Here is a 19,524-nt window from a genome sequence, read left to right on the forward strand (position 1 = left end):
ACACTATACAATAATGGTGTATGTGGGCCAACTGCAATACACATTTGAAATGATCTCGCGGGCCGAATAAAACGGCTCCGCGGGCCAGATTTGGCCCCCGGGCCAGAGTTTGACATCCCTGGCCTAATTAGTCACACCCAGTGATTGGATACTCTTTATTAGTCACACAAATAAGTAATAAGTAGACCTACTACTAAATCAGCCAGCTGGTCAAGGTAACAGCAACAACACCCACCACCCACTCACTCATCACACCATGATTAGTCAAATAAGTAGCCTACTAAATCATGCTCATCAGGCAGGACGTGCAGCTGGTCAAGGTAACAGCAACAACACACACCAGTCGCCAGTCACCAGTCACCAGTCACGCCCAGCTCTCGCTCTCGCTCTCTCTCTCTCTCTCACACACACACTCACACACACACACACACACACACACACACACACACACACACACACACACACACACACACACACACACACACACACACACACACACACACACACACACACACATCTTCTCTTTCTCATCGTTTCTTTCTCTCTCTTTCTTGCTCTCTCTCTCTCTCTGTCTCTCTCTCTCTCTCTCTCTAGTCATCTCTCTCTCTCGTTCAAGACCTGCTATCATACTAATATTTTGAAATGAGCTATTTTCTGCAGATATACCTAATGGTGCTCTCTGCTCTGTAAAAACTGAAAGAAAGAGCTCTCTGCTCTGTACCCTATGAATACAGTTTTTAGAAAATATCGTTATGGCAGCACAAGCAAATGTGTTTAGGTATAGTAGCTCTTTGCTACCACCTGCTGCTTATTCTTATTATAACAGCATTGCAAAGAAGGCCAGCACAGCACACCTTGGTAGGTTTTATGTCTTGTGTAGCTATTTCACAACACATTGATTTTCAGAAAATGAAATGAACAATGCAGCTTTGCTACAGTTACGATTAGACCTTTTAATATTTAGAAACTGATGATTGGGTTCATTGTGTCTGAAGGTCGTTAAATGAAGGTCATTTAAAAATATATATTAAAAGTGTAAATGCATACGTGTGATGGAGTGACCATCACTTAGGGTTGTGAGTGTGTTCTGACAGTGATGCCAATTAGCCTGACTGTTTGGTGTAGCGGTCAGAGCCACAGTTTGGTACCCTAAAACGTCTGGATATGAGTCCCGGCAGATCAACTCTGCTCCCTTTTGCAACCACAGATGCATTTTCAATGACGTGTTTCACTGATTGTTATGTTTTGTATCTGTGTTTTTTCTCCAAAGGGCGCAATGGCTGCAACGTATTTCGCTCTGAACCGGTCGCCTCAGGCCCCAAAGCTCGAACCCGTGTTGTCGTCTGTGCTGGCCCAGAGGAGAGGGATGAAGAGGCTGACCTCCACACGACTATAGTCCCCTAGCTGACCGCTACAGTAGACCTCCACACGACTATAGTCCCCAAACAGCTACATGAAAGTGAAAGCCCATTGGGAAACTCCAACTCCCATTGTCATTGTGACACAGCACTCCACAGCACACAAGTGAACACTGCACACTGCACACAACGAAATTGTATTTATGCCTCACCCGTGCAAGGGGGCAGCCCTCAGTGGCGCCCCATGGGGAGCAGTGCGGTGGGACGGTACCATGCTCAGGGTACCTCAGTCATGGAGGAGGATGGGGGAGAGCACTGGTTAATTACTCACCCCACAACCTGGCGGGTCGGGAGTCGAACCGGCAACCTCTGGGATGCAAGTCTGACGCCCTAACCGCTTAACCATGACTGCCACTACACGGCTATAGTCCCCAAACAGCTACATTAGACCACCCAGAACCAAAACCTCTACAAGGCACTTTTGGCCTAAAGGGGCGCCTCGTAATTAGCGGCGCAGGAATGATTCACCGGCAGGTAGGCCCCGGCCCACGATTGGACAGCTCTCACCCAATCGTTCACTTATTGGCCGGCCGCTTGGAGGAGGAGGACGACGACAAAACCCTGCCCAGAGAACCATCGCCTGATCATGAATACGACTGAAGAGAAGCATTAGGGGCGGGGCTCCAGGCTAACAGTAGACCACCCAGCACCAAAACTGTCACGTCAGACAAGCTCCGTCTTTGAAGCGGAGCAGGGAAAAACAGTGGGGTGTGAGTTTATGTCTTTGTCTGCCACCATATGATACTTTTCCTGCTTCAAATGTACTGAGTCTAAGGGCCGGATATGGCAAAGGCAATCTTTGCCATAAATGAATGTCACTTAAGGCCAACACAGTCATAAAACGTTTATGACATGGACATAATGTTTATGACTTATCTATGACTGTGTCATGACACTATTATGACATTGTAATGACATGGATATGACACCGGCGTCAAGTAAACTGTTACTCAGAAATGTGCTGTAGTGTCTGACCATGGCCAACCTGTTAAATGTAGGGAGAAAAGGGACTCTTGTAGGAGCGGGAAAGGATCTGCACACTGCTTGCAAAAGACTTAATGTATTTGGAGCAACGTTTCGATCATAGGTCTTCTTCAGGCATCGTGAAGATCATCAGAGGATGCCTGAAGAAGATCTATGATCGAAACGTTGCTCCTAATAAATTAAGTCTTTTGCAAGCAGTGTGCAGATCCTTTCCCGCTCCTACATGTGACAGTTTTTTGATTTGGCACCTGCTGATGCTTTTTTGCTGGATGTGCGCACTTTCCACTACACAGAAAAGGGACTCTTGACATGAGATGTAGGAGGAGAAACTGAAGACAACTTTGAGTAGCACAAAGAGACAGTGAAGCAAGAGCGAGAGCGGACCTGCCTTTATCAACTTTAGGACAGTAATGTCACGATTATACGGTAGTTGTTGTCTATCTTCCCACACTCATTGTGAATTACCATCTTGGCTTGCGATCACCAACACTACCCCGGTACACACACACACATACACGCGCGCGCGTACACACACACACACACACACACACACACACACACACACACACACACACACACACACACACACACACACACACACACACACACACACACACACACACACATACACACACACTCTCACTCTCTCTCTCTCTCTCTCTCTCTCTCTCTCTCTCTCTCTCTCTCTCTCTCTCTATTCCAATTTGGATGAGCCTCTGCTTTTCTTCGTATAACTGTGTGTATTTTGCAGCTGTGCCCCTCGCTTGCTTCAGATGAAATGAAGGGAGATTTTCTTTTTTTTTTAACATCCTGAGACACATAGATGTTGTTCTTTTTGTAGCATCTTTTCTATTTCATGGCCTTTCTCTCAATTTGGTGCATAATTTTAGGTTTAAATGTGTACCACTGTAATTACCATGTCTTGTTTTCTTCTGTTTTATGTTCTTTACTCATCCAAATGTCAGAGATTTAACGAGAAGTAAAATTGTATTTCTTAAAATAACAAAATACACCAAGCGATGTAAATAATGTGAATATATAAATTTGTATTTAAAAAGTGTAACAGTAATGTATTTATTGGTTTGTTAAGCTACTTGTAGCCATCAGGGTTGCATTAGTGTTTAGTCCCCGTGAGACTATTTTGATGAGGGTACTGAAACATCATTTTTTGTAATCTGATATTCAAAGTGCACTTTAAACATTGTGAAAGTCAAGCAGAAATGCACAACAAGACGAAATAAAACAAGACTTTTACTCTTTTTTTTTCTTTAAGATTTTCAGTTTGAATCCAACAGTTGGATAGTAAGACCAATACAGGTGTTCAATTCAACACCACATTTACTGGACTGTGTGGGTTTGGGTTGTCATTTAATTTGGTTCAGACCTTTATATAGTAAAAGCCATTAAATGCATTTGAAGATGGAAAGAGAGATGGTAATAATTAAAGTCGAATGAGTGGTGGGAACTGGAGCACTTTTCAGAGAACGCCACAGGATTTTTTTGACCAGCAACAGCCTTTGTGTATGTACACATGCAGCTGATAGGCTTTGACATGCCACCTACGAGATGTCATAATAAATATTCACTCAAAAACGGATGTTTGAAATGTTTGTGACTACATGTTGTGTTTGGTTGTATGAACAACAACACTGATAAATTGCCACAATTGTTGACACAGTTCACCGTTGCGGAAATGGCTATTGTTTTGAAGTGGTAGGCCTATTCCATCCACCATGACCTTGTGAAATAGGCCTACCCCTACACCACAAGATAACGTGCATTCTACAGTAGTGTGCATAGACATTTTGGGGGCAGGTGTTCAAGGGGGAGTGGCGAGTATGTGGAACATCCGACTGTCTTTCTATATTATATTTTGGCATTATTATCACACACTTTTGATCACCAAGCATTTCTAAATGATAATGTCAACATACAGCCGTCTCCAAAAGTGTTGTCGCCTATCCATCTGTTTGTAATAATTAATTTGCTAATAACCTGACTTTCAATTAATCACTTGGCTTCAAAAGTCACTCATATGAAAGCTGCAACCCTCTGTCCCGAATGACGTTTTATGTACAAAAATAAATTTCATGCACCAAAGAAAGATTGACCCTTTAATGAACACAGACAGGGCAGAATATGAAAAAAGAAACATGGTGCATAAAGTGAAACATGGTAGGGATACAGTTCTTATGAGGAGCTGCATGCATGCTGCAGGTATTTGAGGGCTTTTATCATTGATTAAATCATGAAGTTAAAAATGTATTGCTCTACGAATAGCAAATATGTCACCATCTCTCATTGACCTTCATTGATTTTCATTGTGTTGCTTTCCATGATTACAATGACCCAAAACATACACCTAAGACCAACATTGATTTTCTGAAGAGGTGAGAGTGATTCAGTGATTAAGAATGAATGTTTTGAAGTGACTTATCTGCTCATTTTCACATTATGTTCGATAGGCGACAAAACTTTTGTCTTGTGAAAATCTGCCCTGTCTGTGTTCATTAAAGGGTAAATCTTTCTTTGGTACATGAAATGTATTTTTGTACATAAAACTTCATTCGGGAGGGCTGTAGCTTTCATATGAGTGACTTCTGAAGCCAAGTGATTAATTGAAAGTCAGGTTATTAGCTATTATTATTTATTTTTTATTTTTATTTAATTATTTTCTATTTAATATTTATTATTATTCCAAACAGATGGATAGGCGACAACACTTTTGGAGACGGCTGTAGACAGTACACAGTACAAACCTTCAATCTTCAAAAAATAACTTTCAAAAAGGGATTTTATTGTCCTGTATGGCAAAGAGGAAGGTGCCTTAGCACTGCCTTGTTCCTATCTGCATGCCTGTGAACACACGTTTTGCCTTCAATGAAATACTGATGTTACTCCTCTGGTCAAGGCTACCTTTTGCAAAAAAAAAAAGTCTTGCTGTAAAAACTGCAGCCACTGCATATGTGGAAAAGAGAATGAGCAAAAAGTTCCTCACTAACATCAAAAAATAATGTCAATGCCAAACCTTGACAGGATCATGCAGGCCTATTCAGATATAGTACTGCAATCAGAAATGTTATATCCCTACCGATAAGAGGGATGGGTTATTTAGCCATAGATGTCTTTTACAGTAGTGTTGTGAAGGAGCACAACATTGTCACTTTACTTGAAAGGTAGGCCCCAGAGCAGGACTGTGGCCATAGGCATTATATTCTGCCCATTCCCAATTTTTTACCAAATCTTTTAGTGAATGTTTCAAAGGAAAAAAAGACTTATATTTACTGGTCTGATCAAGGATACAGTATGCTTTGTTATTGGAAATTGAACATGTGGACAAAGAGAACCTCTTTTATGAATGAAAATTCAATTTTTCCGAATACTTACATGGTGGAAAATACTCATGAAGAAGCATAACATCTGTGAATGGGCCACATTGATTCTGGAAGTAAACTAAAGGCTACAAAATTAGGCAAGGCATAGGGCCTACTCTACCTCTAAATACAATAAAGTAACATAGGGCCTATAATACAAACAAAATAACCTACTGATGGAGTAAATAACTAACATAAAAACTATAGGCTGTAAGAATGCCAAAGATTATCTAGGCCAGCCATACGCATAGCATACACTTTAGTTAATGAGCAGCACAATAGGCTTAACAGGCCACTGGTTGGGGCCTAGGCTACATAAATAACATCAGCCTATAAAATGAAGCCAATGCATTTTGTTTGGTCTTTTAACATGTAGGCTAGACCTACAGCAAAAGGGGGGTCATTTCTACAGATATGAACCTCTATTGATAATTTGACCTTGGTAGGCTGTAGGCCTATCTCCAAACTGCCAGAAGAACACGGCCGTCCATCCTCAACAGACAGACTGATAAGGTTCCTTGTCCCAGGAGCAACTAGAGGGGGGAGGTAATGGTACTTGGAGGCTGATAGGCTGCATCCTTTTATTATGGTTCGCCTATCAATAACGCAAATCTTCAGTTGGTCAAGTTGTTCAGTTTATGCAGTTGGATTCTACGAGGGGATATGAAATTGTAACGCTACGTCTTATCAAAGTTGAAAGTCAGAAAAACATTTCTTTATTGAGAATAATTCACCTCGAAATCCTTTACAGTAGCTGCGAGGTTCGCTCTGCGCATGTGTGCGGTGCGTAGGTCATTGGCGTGACGTCACCGGTGGCTAGGCTAGTAGGCTACGATTTCTTGTAACAGGGGCAGTTCAGTTGTCAGAGCTCTGTCTCTGAGTTAGGTTGACTTATTTATTGTCAGTTACACAGCTGGAATAAAACATTTAATCATCATGGCTGGAACTTTAGCACGTAAAGCTGTCGACCACCTGAAGAGCAAGGAGTTCAGGGACTATTTGACGAGGTAAAACATTGTGCCTGTCAGCCAAGGTGATTGCATGCAAAGCTAGCGTGCGATGATAGCTAGCTCAGTAATGTGGGCTATTTGATAGGCACCTGACCGAAGTTCTGCTTGCTGCGAATTTCTTTAAAACCCCGGTATTTCGGATGCAACTAAAGGTTAGCCCATGTCAGTGTTGCAGTTGTGCTTGCGACTGTGCCGCTGTCTACGCCTGAATACCATATCAATTTTGTATGAGCTTAACCTTACGGTTCGTGTTTTGAAGGACAAGATGCTAGCGTTGCTGCTGCAGCAAGCTAGATTGCTATTAAACCTACTTTGACATTACACTGGTGTGTGTGGCAGTTACCTGGGACTGAACAGACTGATGCTCCATTAGTAACCGATGGCAAAAAGATGGCATTTTTAACATACGTGTAACAGTTGAGGATATAGTTTCAGTGTGTGTAACTCTATGGTTTCTGTGTTTTCCCCCTCCTAAAATAATGTCCGATATGTGCACCCTTCTCTGGACGTCCTCCTCACCAAAGCACGGTAAGTGACATCCGCATGGCCACTTAAATGCAAAATAATTTCAATATGACAAGTCGGAGATTGTACTCCTTTTCCTCTCGCTGCCACACATAGTCTGATTCCCGAGCTGTTTTCTGTTTGTTTACATTCTTCGCCATCCAGCATTTCTGGGGTCCAGTGGCAAACTGGGGTCTACCCATCGCTGCCATCAGTGACATGAAGAAAAGTCCCGAAATTATCAGCGGAAGAATGACGTTTGGTAAGTCACATCATTTCATTGTAAAGTAATATCCATCCATCTGATCCACCCCTTGCCCTTGTGTTCTTATTCATCAGAATTGTGAAGGCACTTTGGATTGGCTAGTTGTGGCTGTGGCAAGTCTGAATAGGATTTAAAATAGGCCTGGCTGTGGTGGGGCAACAGGGACTGGTTTTGCCAGAAGGTGTAACTTGAAGGTTATCTGATAAGTGTGTGTGTGTGTGTGTGTGTGTGTGTGTGTGTGTGTGTGTGTGTGTGTGTGTGTGTGTGTGTTTCAGCCCTGACGTGCTATTCCCTCCTCTTCATGAGATTTGCTTACAAAGTGCAGCCGAGGAACTGGCTCCTGTTTGCCTGCCACTTAACCAACGAGACGGCCCAGCTCATACAAGGAAGTCGCCTCATCAAATACAAGTGAGTAAAGAATTGAAAAAGAGTCTGGTGCCACACGGATGTCTATTTTCTGTTATTTATTTCATCTCTGAAGACGTGTCGAAACGTTATTCTTACTGCACTGATAAAATAAATAACAGAAAATAGACATCCGTGTGGCACCGGATTCTTTTCCCTTTCTACCTATGATTTAGTCCTGCTCTGGTTGAACCAGATTGTTAATTTAGAAGCACAGAGTGTGTATCTCCTTTGTTCTACTGAGTCAAAGAATTGTCTGGTAGAGTAAGATACGTGAAGCCTGTGCATTTCCTGGATCCATGTGATGTCACGTGAACACCCCTTAGAAGACCTTCGGGTAGGAGACCTTTGGAGTCTTTAGATTGAGAATGAATGGAGTTCCCTTGGCGCTGTAGATGGCGGTAGCGCACAGCTTACTGTACGCAAGCCGTCACCAAATGCCACAGAAAGAGAAGGAGGAGGGGACAACGGCGCCCCCGTAGGAGACCGAATTTGAGCACATTCTTTTGCATTAGGTGGGTGGAGTTTGAATGATCTTACTCTACTTAGAAAAATCCTTGAGTGAGTCTTTCAAACTTGAGCTTGCATGTTTAACATGGTTAGTTTTGTCCAAGAAAATAATTGTGTCCGTAGGCAAACGACAGATTTGTTACAGACCTTCTCACCTCAAAAGACGCGTGCTCTATCTCACACTCAGTCATAACAATGTGTGTGACCTTTGGATATGTTGTTGAAAAGTGGAGATAGGAACAGCCAATGCCTTAACTGCATAGCAAGTTACTGTACACTCAAAGCTGTAAAGCATGTTTGTGTGTTTAAAAGGACTTCTCAGTATTGCAGTTTGTCGTGTCTTATCACTTGCAGATGTTTACTTCTAAAATATGAGGGAGGTACATTTGCCCTTTTCTTGTTTATGTTCCTCGAGAGATACACGCCTTAATTATTTGCTCAAGGACGATATCACGGTGTACTTTGTGTCTCTGCGTTGAAGGAAGAACTCTTAACTAAATTCTCATTTGTTTCTTCAAATAGTCATTACTAATGGTCAAAAGATAACACAACAGTATTGGAAAATAACTGTTTTGCGCTCAGTGGCATGAGCTGATTTGTTTCTGCAAGACTACGGCTGTTGTAACAGCCAGAAAAGTTGACGAGGTGGACAAGCGGGGCAGAATTGGTTTCCCATTGCATTGTATATATTGAGGGGGTGGGGGGTGGGGAGCTGATAGCTTTGGCTAGACGTGAGTTTGTCCCATGCCTAGCCAAAGCTACCAGTGGCCCTGGTAATAGGTAATACCAGTATTATGCTGCGGTATTGCAAGGTGGTTAATAGGGCTGGGCGATATGGGAAAAAAAATTATATCACGATATGGATTACTTTATATCACGATAACGATATATACCACAATTACATATGTTTTCAGTTATTCTCTTTATTTTCTCTTTATTTTTGGTGTCACAAAGCCACATTTCTTTAAAATGTGTAAAAATTCTTATTTTTACAGTCACATGAACTTAGAGCGAACATGAACTTGAAGAAATGTAATTAAATGATATTAAATTGTATAAAATTGATAAAAAATAGTTAATCACGATATAAACGATAGAGGAGAAAGGGCACGATATAAACTTTTATATCATGATAACGATATATATTGTCATATTGCCCAGCTCTAGCGGTTAGGGAGAAGGGAGTCAGGCCTCGTCCATTCTGCTGGGCCAGTTTGATGTAGGTGTAGGGAGTGGGGCTGAGGCCTTGTCCAATTGGCTGGGAGGGACAGCCTGCAGGTGCTGAGGCCCCGATGGAATCTTTTGCTTCCAAAACACAGCAGAGCAGGACTGTGGATATGGGTCAGTGACTGTTTGGCAGTAGCACATGTCAGGGTGTTGCAACCACAACTAAAATCACTATTTTATTTAGTTTTAGTGGATTACTGTATCTGAGAAGCATGTCCATTGCAGTACATTACCAATTACAAATGAATTTCTGGGCATAAGCTGTTCCACCTGACATCTGAGCCCAAAAGACAGTCATTGATCCATATGAGTATGGAGTTTGCTTTTTTAAAATGTAAATTGTAGACTTTAAGGGCGCACTGATCTTTTCCATAACCTAAACTATTATTTTCACATGCATAACTAATTTCAATTGCCCTTTTCTCCACTTGGTGGCAGTAGGGAGTAATCTTACAGCACCGTGTCTGATCCACTTTTTGATGTGGTCGTGCTCGGCAACTGCTTGATTTATGCCACAAAGCAGTAGGCTGGGTTCAGTTGTCAGTCAGCCTGTGTTGGCTGTGTTGGTGAGTGGTCCTTGTTCCTAAGGTGCAATGTGCAAAATGGGGCTGCAAAGGGGTAGTTTCACGCGCTTCTGTTTTGTCATCTGGTGCATCAACGGGAGATAGACAGATAATCTTAAATGGATAGAAGACACCGGAGCAGCGCAGAAGTGATTCTTTTCTTATTTTTATAAAGTGCACAACATAAAGACTAATGTTTTAGATGTACCATCTTCATCAGAGTCCCAAGATGGTACATCCAACAAAACGTTAGTCCCCACTATGTTGGGCACTCAATTAACAGAAGTTAAAGGGGAATGCCACTATTTTGGAGCAATTAATACAGTTAAAATCTTTGGCCAGGTTTTATATAGGTGGTAAAGTGTCTTATTTTTCATGTAAGCCGTTGTCTTGTTTTAAGACAAGTTAAAAGAGGGAGCATGTCGCTAAGCTAGTGAAAGTCAATGGATCCGTGTAGCATTGTAGCATGCTACATGGATGCATTGACTTTCACTAGCTTAGCGACATACTCCCTCTTTTAACTTGTCTTAAAGCAAGACAACGCTTCACATGAAAAATAAGACACTTTGCCACCTTTATAAACCCCAACCAACGATTTTAACTGTATTAAGCCCCAAAATAGTGGCATACCCCTTTAAGAATGGCATCTGTGCTGCTCCGGTGTCCTCTCTCCAGTGAAACATGGGGGATTTGCATGCAGCTCCACGCACTAGGCTGCCTCTCTCTAGCGTGCACTGCACACTTTCTTTCTTTTTTTTCGTTTAGCTTCGAGCGCCCTGTAAGTGAGAAGAGGTGCCTCGTACTATGCTGAGGCAACGAGGGCAGAAATAGCCTCTCCAAATCCCCACGAGTTTGTGCCACGCCAACTGAGACCACCAGACAAGCTCAGCAGCTCAGGCAAGACTTGTTATTAGAGATGCAGGCAGGATAATAGGGTATTTCACAGGATCCGGATCCGGTTCCAGGATCCAGGATCCGGTAGCCGAGGCTTTTCAGTCAAAATAGTTTGAGCCAACGTGATAAAAAAGGGCCCACGTGTGCGAGTAGGCTATGTGTTTCAACCCTTTCGTAGGATCCGGTATCCGGTTCCGGATCCGGCAGGATTTTAAGCAGTGGATCCGGTATCCGGCAGGATCCTAAAAATCAGGATCCGGTGCATCTCTACTTGTTATGGCACAGCATAGCCAGCAGAGGTTAAACAAGCACCCGCATGACTGACTTCAGATGACTGACTTCAAATGACTTCATCCATCAAAAATAAAAAGCCTTTATTGCATGGCTTGGCTTACAGTAAACCTTTTAAAATAAAAAAAACTCCAACATGTTTCGGCCCTTCATGTTCAGCCTTCCTCAAAGAGCACCTTTTTTGAGTCCAGGAAGCGCTCTTACAACAAAGACTTTTTGTACTTTATATTGTGTAGTTGGCTTTATTGTGTTGTTGATGTTGTGGTTGTTGTGGCTCCCTGCCAGTATTGTCCAGTCAGCAGGTTGCAGGTGTTTATTGCAGGAAGGTCAAAGTGAAAATATGCTGGTGGAGTCCTGTCGGGAAGGAACTTGGCGTAAAAACCTTAGCCCTGCAGCCATATACATTCTCTTCCCTTCTCTAGAAAGATGGAAGCTGTATCTGCTGACCTGATATGATAATAGAGGCAATTGCGATTATAGAGAATGTTTTCAGATTTAGGTGCTATCTGCAGTGCAATTTGAAACGTGTTCTACCCCTTTAAAGGGTTTTTTGTTTTGGTTTGTTTTTTGGGAAAAGCTTGAGGGCATAATATTTGTGTCTTGTGGGAACACATTGTACTAATACCTGTCTTAAAATCATAAAGTATTTTGCAGTAACATGTTGAAAGGTGTTTACATTAAAGGATAACTTCAGCCAATTTCAATATGCTGTTGTAATGCTCACACTACCCTGGACTTGTCCGTTTTTTCCAGCTTTTTCCGAGATCCTGGTCATTGTAATGGCGACAGGTGTTTGTTTAAATTTCAAAAAAACATCTTTATTTCTTCCCAAAAACGTCCAAAAGGTTATGTAACATCACCAGACAATGAGCAAACAGTGATCCCTTTTGGGAAAATATTTGGAGTAGGTCTATGTTAAGAAAGTTAAGAAATGTTAACAAAATCTGCCCCCAGTAGAATAGCTCAGATCTCGGAACCGGCTGAGCCGAAAAATGCAGCATCACAGGGTAGTACTGACAAGTCAAGGGTAGCATGAGCAATACAACAGCATATTGAAATTGGCTGGAGTTATCCTTTAAGTTAATAGGTGTAATTTTATATTTTCCTCTATGTTGCAATGCCTATACAAATCAATATTTCTTAAAGGGACACTGTGCAGGAAATGGTCAAAAAAGGTACTGCAACTATGTTGCTCATTGAAACTGGGCTGCCTATTGCCAAATTTGATCTTTACATGAAAGTTTACTAAGTAATAAACACATATTTTCTAGTATAGTCCAAGTACAGTCATTTTTGCAGCTAAAAATGGCTATTTCTGGAAATTCAAAATGGCGGACCACGGACAAGATCCCCCTTTTCATGTATGAAAAGTGCAATTTTTCCAGTCATAATGAATACTTAGAATTTGATGGTGGTGGTAAGTATTCATGAAAAAGGTAACATTAGTGAATGGGAAGCATGAATTCTGGAAATAAACAACTAAAAATCTCACACATTGTCCCTTTAAATACATAACAATACTGCAATGTGCTGGTGCCATTTAATTTGTATTAATAAATTGGCTATAATGCTTCTCATCTGTCTTAGACCATGTCTCTGACTGTCTTCTCATCTCTCTTCCTCTTTTGTGTCTGTCCCCCACAGCATGGAAAAGAAGATTGCTAAGTAACGGACTTGAGAACACCCCTCTCCCCCACCCCCACACAGAGGACTTGGCGGTCTTCTCCGACAGTAGCGGTTATTAGAAAATAAACTAATCAACCCAGACAGCACCTAGCTGTAGAACATGCCTGGCTTAATGGTGCATTCTTTTGAAACTGCGATTATCGGAAACCCAGACCTCCGCCTCCGGAAAGTGCAAAAGAACGGGTACTCAACTCGGTGCACTTCAGTGTACTCCGAGTTTGTTTAACATTAGTGTCAGACATTTGTATTGTCCCCAGCTGTTGCAATAAAACACATTTACAGCGGTTGTCGAGAGAACAACCTCGGGTCTACCGACAGCCGAGTTTCAAAAGAATGAGCCATTAGTCACTGCTTAATGTGAACCAGGTCTCTTTTATTGTCAGCTGTTTATGGGGAAAGTGCTAATTCCTTTTTCTTTTTTTTAATTTTCTTTTCTTTCTCATTTGATGAACTAATTTGTTTGTCCAAGTGTTACGCACAAATAATGAAATGGATGAAATGTAAATATGCCTTGAATGACAAGTTTTTAAACAACTGTTACAAACTTTTCTGTTTTAAGCAAAAGGGTCTCATCATGGAATATAAACACAGTGCAGTACATTAATGAAACAACAGTAATTTAATTTTGAATAATTTATGTAAAATAATAATGTGGCAGTCACTGAACGAACACAATAAACACTGTATCAAAGGGAAAGAGGGTTCGTGTCTTCATGGGGGAGGTCACTCACTGGGTGTGTGTTGCCTGTTCATAGCTAAACTGGCCATATGGCATCAGTGGTGCCAGATGGGACATGCTGAATTATCGCACCAAACCTCGATTTTTGGGGCTGGGAAAATTATCGCACAAGACCCAAACTGTTGTTTCAAGGCATCTAAATGAACTGAATGGCAATCCTAAAATTATTGTACGTCATGGTTTTTTTTAATCGTACAGAGGACAAAATGGACGAAATGATGGTACAAATACGATAATTATTGTACACCTGGCAACACTACAGGGCATTTGCCTGGTGGACTGGTGATGTTTTTACCATTTGGCCTGGCCCTCTGAATGTTATCAGTCCTCATGCCGCTACAGCAGGCCTTTTCAAGTTTAGTCAGGTATTAATAAACCATTTTGGCTGTTAGGTCAAAATCGCTCCTATTAGATTTCTAAAATTTTGTCAGAGGCTTCATTGACTCTCTCAATGCCTAGTGGAACAGTATTGGCTATAATACCCAGCCTGATTTTTCATCCCAGTCCAGCTCTCAGCCTGCTTGTCGTGGGTGTTGCACTTAAACACGTGAAGGCAGATAGGTTATCATGCTGTTGAAGCTGTTGGTTTTCAGTGGATATGATTTTGTGTTGACATGCGTCACTATACACTGTATATGGAATATCAGTGTTTATTACAGTTTCTAATTCTTTCCATGTAATAAAGTTTAGAAGTGTAGTGTTTCCAGTAAATCTGATAAGTAAACCACAAAAGCAAACTTTGACCACTGTAAAAGCGGTCTGTGGCACCTTATTGCACCTGTGGATGAGGTGTTTGCTAGAAGAGCAAAGGGCAAATGCCTTACCGTAATTGGTTTCAGCCAGGAAAAGATGGCTTCCTTGCTCTGGGTTGGAAAACAAACCTAGATCGTACCAGTCTACTCAGGCTGAAATGTATTTAAAAAAAATATATATATTCTAAAAGAAACAGTTGCAATTCTGTGTACTCGGATCATATTAAATAATTTTATTTCAATTCATTTCTTTACATCCCATTGGACAATTCAGTATCATTGTTTCGGTACATATCTCTGAAAGATTTCACACAAATATAAACATCTTCAGTACAGTTATAAATATGTAAAGACTAATATAGTGTTCAGAAGAAAATGTGTGCCATTCATCTTCTCCAAATTGGCAAAAATCAGGACTTCGAGGTGCACTGTGTAGGATGGTGGTCAAAGTAGGTACTGCAGCTATGGAGCTCATTGAAACGGCTGCCTTTTGCCAAATTCGATCTTTTCATGAATGTTTACTTAGTAATACACTGTGTGTATACTGTGTGTATGGGCAGCATGACAATAAACTGGAAATAAACTACTAAAAATCTTACACAATGCACCTTTAAAACAAGCAATAAATGCAAAGCATTGCAATTGGCATAAATGACCTCAACTCAGTCTTGCTATAAGGTGCAGCACGTACAGTAAAGTGTCCTTCAAGGTGAATTGTGTAAACAAGTTCACAGCGCATAGTCGTCACTGTTGGCCACAAGATGGCCATTTGCCATCTCATTCATTACTATGAGATCCTCCTGGAGAAAAAATAGAACATATAAGACAGTTAGTTAATGCCAAAGATTAAATAGGCCTACCACCACCTAAAAAAAACAAATGGACCTTGAGAGGTCTAAATGACAGTAGAAAAGGCTTTCTTTGGCTCTTGAGTCTCCCAAATAGCCGCCGCTGGCATGTCATTTGCCTTGGCTTGTATCATTTGGACAATTTCAAAAGACACGTATGTACTGTGTGTACTGTATATAACTGTGTCTTAGGATTTTGCATTTTCTCGTAATTTGTGCTGGTGTACATGGACAAAAATCATTGCTCACCTCGTCACCATCCTCCGTCTTAACATAATCTTTCTCTGTACTTCTGTAGGACACTACGTGGATTAGTGTGTACACTCTGTGAAGACAAAGGGCATCCAGTTACAAAATTACATATTTTTCAAATACAGTATATAGCAAAACCAAGGTTGGGAAATTGCATATTAAACTACAGGTCTGTGAATAATAGGACCTACGTTAACTCAACATTCCCAATTCTGTAAAACAGCACCATTCACTTCCGGTACTGTATAGCCTATACAGGAGCGGAATAGGGGGAGCGAGTAGGGTAATTGCCCCAGGGCCCAGTGCCCTCCCATATTTGTGGTGGGGGGCCTATTACGTATGACCTTTGTAGGCTCTGTTCCGCCACTGAGCCTACACCCATTACTCGGTAGTAGCAACTGAACTATTTGCTGTTAATCTGTAGACTATGGCTTTGGGGTTTGTTGTAAGCTACTGTACACATTTTCCCCGTAATCCCCACTTGCATGTAGTAGGTGGTTCTAGAAGGGGGGACAGGGTGGGCCACGACGGCCCCTGTAGAATTGCTCCTGGCCCCTGTTGCGGCCCCTGTGCTAAACAGTCAATGGTCAATATTATTTTTAACTGAAATATCTCAATACAAAATACAATATTTAATATAGAATATTGTACCTGTTTTTTTCCCATTAAATGTGTCCTCCTAGAAAATGCATTGGGCCATCCACTGCCCCCATGGCAATTTTGGATCTAGAACCGCCACTGACCACTTGCTATCCAAACACAGATCTGAGTATGAATACATCGTGTGTGGTGGGTGCTGCGGTGCAGCGCTCTGAGGCCCCCGCATTTGGGCTTACATTGTGTGTGGGGGGCGCTAAGCATTGCCCATGGGGACCCTAGTTCGAGTCAAGCCGGGCTCATTTCCCAGCCCTACCCCATCTCTCTCTCTCAATTGTTTCCCGTCTCCTCTCCTCTCGTACTGTCCTGTCATAATAAAGTCCAACCCCCCCCCCCCAAAAAAAATACACAATAGAGCATGTGGCAATGCTTACCGATGATACAGCATGGCCAAGAACTGGACGATTAGAAGGACCGCGAAGGACAGCAGGAACATCAGGCTGACTGGTTCGATATTCATGTCTCCGGTCACGTTTCCAGAAACAGGGTCGAACTTGGGGATCTTGATGCTCAGGGTTTCCGTGCCGATGGCTTGTAAGAAGAACGTGGCGACGACCCACAGCAGGTTGAGCATGAAGTACAGGAAGACTGCCTGTGGAACCAAATCCAAGCAGGGATTTGCTTTTTAGTCGTCTTGAGCAAGGGCACCCAGGTACAGGGTTCCCACTCTAATTCAGATATAAAATTCCATGATTTTCCATGACTTTCCAGACCCAAAAAGCAGAATTTCCATGACCACTTCCGCAAAAACGTAAATTTGTTTTTAAGTGTGAAAACTTAACTGCCAGACTTCAGTGGGCTCATTGCATTCTAGAATGTTGCACATAACAGTGTGAAACCAAACAGTCTCTGGCAAAGTGTTTTAGAATAACCAGTAAGAAACAATATTATACACCAAACAAAAAAGTTTCTGCTTTTACACAACTGTTAAGAAAATTCCATGATATTCCATGACTGTGCATGCAAAATAGTAGAATTCCATGACTTTCCATGACTGGAAAAACTTTTATGAAATTCCATGATATTCCAGAAATTCCATGACCCTTGGGAACCCTGCTGGTAGCTCCAGGGACTGTAACCAATACCCTCTGGTCACTGTAATGCCTCTTTTCCACTGCCGGTTTTCTGGTAGGCCTACGTCTCAACGCAGTGCGACTCTGCCCCCACTTTTTGCTCTTCGATTGAGCTGTGTCGTGCCCAATCGAAAAGCGAAAAGTGGCGGCCAAGTCGCTCTGTGTCGAGCTGTAGGCCTACCAGAAAACCGGCAGTGGAAAAGAGGCATAAGTTGCTCTGGTGTAATGTAATGGCAGTTCATTAGTTGCTGATATATGAAGAAGCACTGTGTTAGTTGGACAAGGTAATGTTCACTAACCCTGTTTCTGAGCGCCTTCAGCTCTCTCTCCACGTTTTCCTTATGCTCTTGGGGGTCATTGATGGGTTTCAGATATCGTTCAAGCAGTTTGTGCCAGAAATCCGTCTCGTCCTGTGGGGTACAGCACAGATTCACAAATAAAATCATGCTTTGCAACTACACATGGGATCTAGTCCAGAAAACAAATGGAAATTTGAAACACATATCCCATTTTGGAATTACAGTTCAGTCTGTTATTACATACAGTTAGGGCCATAAATATTTGGACATCTGCACAATTTTCATCTTTTTGGTGCTGTACACCATTCCAATGGATTTGAAATGAAACAAACGACATGTAGCTTTAATATGAGGGTGTTTGCGTCCAAATCGAGTGAACTGTGAAGGAATTATGACATTTTCTATCAGTGCCACCCCATTTTTAAGGGACCAAAAGTAATTGGACAGTCTAGTATTTATACATCAAACTTTCAATTTTTAATTATTTGGTTGCAAATACTTTCCAGTCAGTTACAGCCTGTAATTTGCAATCCATAGACGTCAATAGACACTGGGTTTTATCTCTGGTGATGCTATGGTGAGCTCTCTATTGCAACAGTCTTCAGTTCCTGCTTATTCTTACGGTATATTCCCTTCAGTTTTGCCTCCAGCAAGTGAAATGCTTGCTCAACCGTACTCAGGTGAGGTGATTGACTGGGCCATTGAATAATATTCCACTTTTTTGGGGTATAAATGGCTTAGTGGCTTTCAGATGAAGCTTTGGGTCATTGTCCATCTGCACCGTGAAGCATTGTCCAATGAGTTCAGAACCATTAGGTTTAATATGACATGATAATATAGCCTGAAAATCTTCAGAATTCATCCTGTGGCTTTTGTCGGAAGTCCTCATCATCAATAAATACAAGGGGACAATAGTATTGACGGATATGCATGCCCACACCATGACACTACCACCACCATGATTCACTGATTGGGTGGTATGCTTTGTATCATGAGCAGTTCCTTCCCTTCTCTATACTCTTTTCTTCCCATTACCCTTGTACAAGATGATTTTTGTCTCCTCTGTCCATAGGATGTAGCTCAAGACCTATACAGTCTTTTTAAGACGTTGTTTGGCAAAGCCAAATCTGGTATTGCTATTTCTGATGCAATCAATAATTTACATCCTTTAGTTAACCCTCTGTATTTCCTATGGTGAAGTGTTCCTCAATGTTCTTGATCTTTTTCTTGATTGTTGCCTTGGACATGTATCCACCGTTCACCTGGACACTGTTCTACATCTGGCCAACTGTTGGGAGATGGGGTTTTGTTCACCAGATACAGAATATTGTCTGTCATCCATAGCATTTGTCTTCCATGTCTGCCAGGTAATTTGGTGTTACTTTTTTTTCCAATATTCTGAACTCTTGAATTAGTCATATTCAATGTTTCCCCGTCTCTCAAATGGGTTTCAACCTTATGATGGCTTACATCACTGATGGCGACAGGTGGAATTTGGATCTCATGGATATTCCGTAAAAATATATGGAAATGCAAATGGAACACTTCAAATTAACTCCAAGACCTTGTATTGACATCTTGGTGATGGTGTAGTAAGGGAATAACACACATCTGACTGGAAAATAGCTGAAAAGTCTACTGTCCAATTATTTTTGATCCCTTGAGAAGTGGGCAACACACACAAAAAATGATGCGATTTCATTCCTGTTTGTGCAATATGGATTTTAACACCCTCACATTAACGCTGAGAGTCTACAGTTAATGCACAGCTTG

The 19,524-nt window shown here is 41.7% G+C and overlaps 3 protein-coding genes across 3 annotated transcripts in view; 2 read left to right on the plus strand and 1 right to left on the minus strand.

The window, feature by feature from the left end:
* The window catches only part of rps6ka2 (ribosomal protein S6 kinase, polypeptide 2), a 67,562-nt gene extending 66,166 nt beyond the window's left edge, over window positions 1-1,396 (plus strand). Inside the window, exon 21 of the mRNA XM_063191986.1 lies at window positions 1,271-1,396. Within this exon, the coding sequence (XP_063048056.1) occupies window positions 1,271-1,396 (126 nt within the window). The remainder of the gene's footprint in view (window positions 1-1,270) is intronic.
* A 5,179-nt stretch (window positions 1,397-6,575) lies between these two features.
* Window positions 6,576-13,828, plus strand: mpc1 (mitochondrial pyruvate carrier 1). Its single transcript, XM_063191670.1, has 5 exons — window positions 6,576-6,783; window positions 7,311-7,314; window positions 7,456-7,552; window positions 7,831-7,963; window positions 13,090-13,828. Exons 1-5 carry the CDS (start codon window positions 6,713-6,715, stop codon window positions 13,112-13,114), a joined length of 330 nt encoding a protein of 109 aa, XP_063047740.1. The 5' UTR covers window positions 6,576-6,712; the 3' UTR covers window positions 13,115-13,828.
* Window positions 13,829-15,595: 1,767 nt separating this feature from the next.
* Window positions 15,596-19,524, minus strand: part of chs1 (chitin synthase 1) — a 34,466-nt gene continuing 30,537 nt past the window's right edge. The window contains exons 18-20 of the mRNA XM_063191672.1: window positions 17,752-17,862; window positions 16,754-16,971; window positions 15,596-15,795 (exon numbers count right to left, since the gene is read on the minus strand). Of these exons, the coding sequence (XP_063047742.1) occupies window positions 15,615-15,795; window positions 16,754-16,971; window positions 17,752-17,862 (510 nt within the window). The 3' untranslated portion in view covers window positions 15,596-15,614. The remainder of the gene's footprint in view (window positions 15,796-16,753; window positions 16,972-17,751; window positions 17,863-19,524) is intronic.

Source organism: Engraulis encrasicolus, chromosome 24 (assembly GCF_034702125.1).
Source record: "Engraulis encrasicolus isolate BLACKSEA-1 chromosome 24, IST_EnEncr_1.0, whole genome shotgun sequence".
In the NCBI taxonomy this organism is placed as follows: domain Eukaryota; kingdom Metazoa; phylum Chordata; class Actinopteri; order Clupeiformes; family Engraulidae; genus Engraulis; species Engraulis encrasicolus.

Bases quoted from the DNA above. Each gene is read 5' to 3' on its own strand.
- mpc1 (XM_063191670.1), top strand. From the start codon at position 6,713: ATGGCTGGAACTTTAGCACGTAAAGCTGTCGACCACCTGAAGAGCAAG. The intron at 7,553-7,830 runs GTAAGTCACATC...TGTGTGTTTCAG, and splicing joins CAGCGGAAGAATGACGTTTG to CCCTGACGTGCTATTCCCTC. The intron at 7,964-13,089 runs GTGAGTAAAGAA...TGTCCCCCACAG, and splicing joins AGTCGCCTCATCAAATACAA to CATGGAAAAGAAGATTGCTA.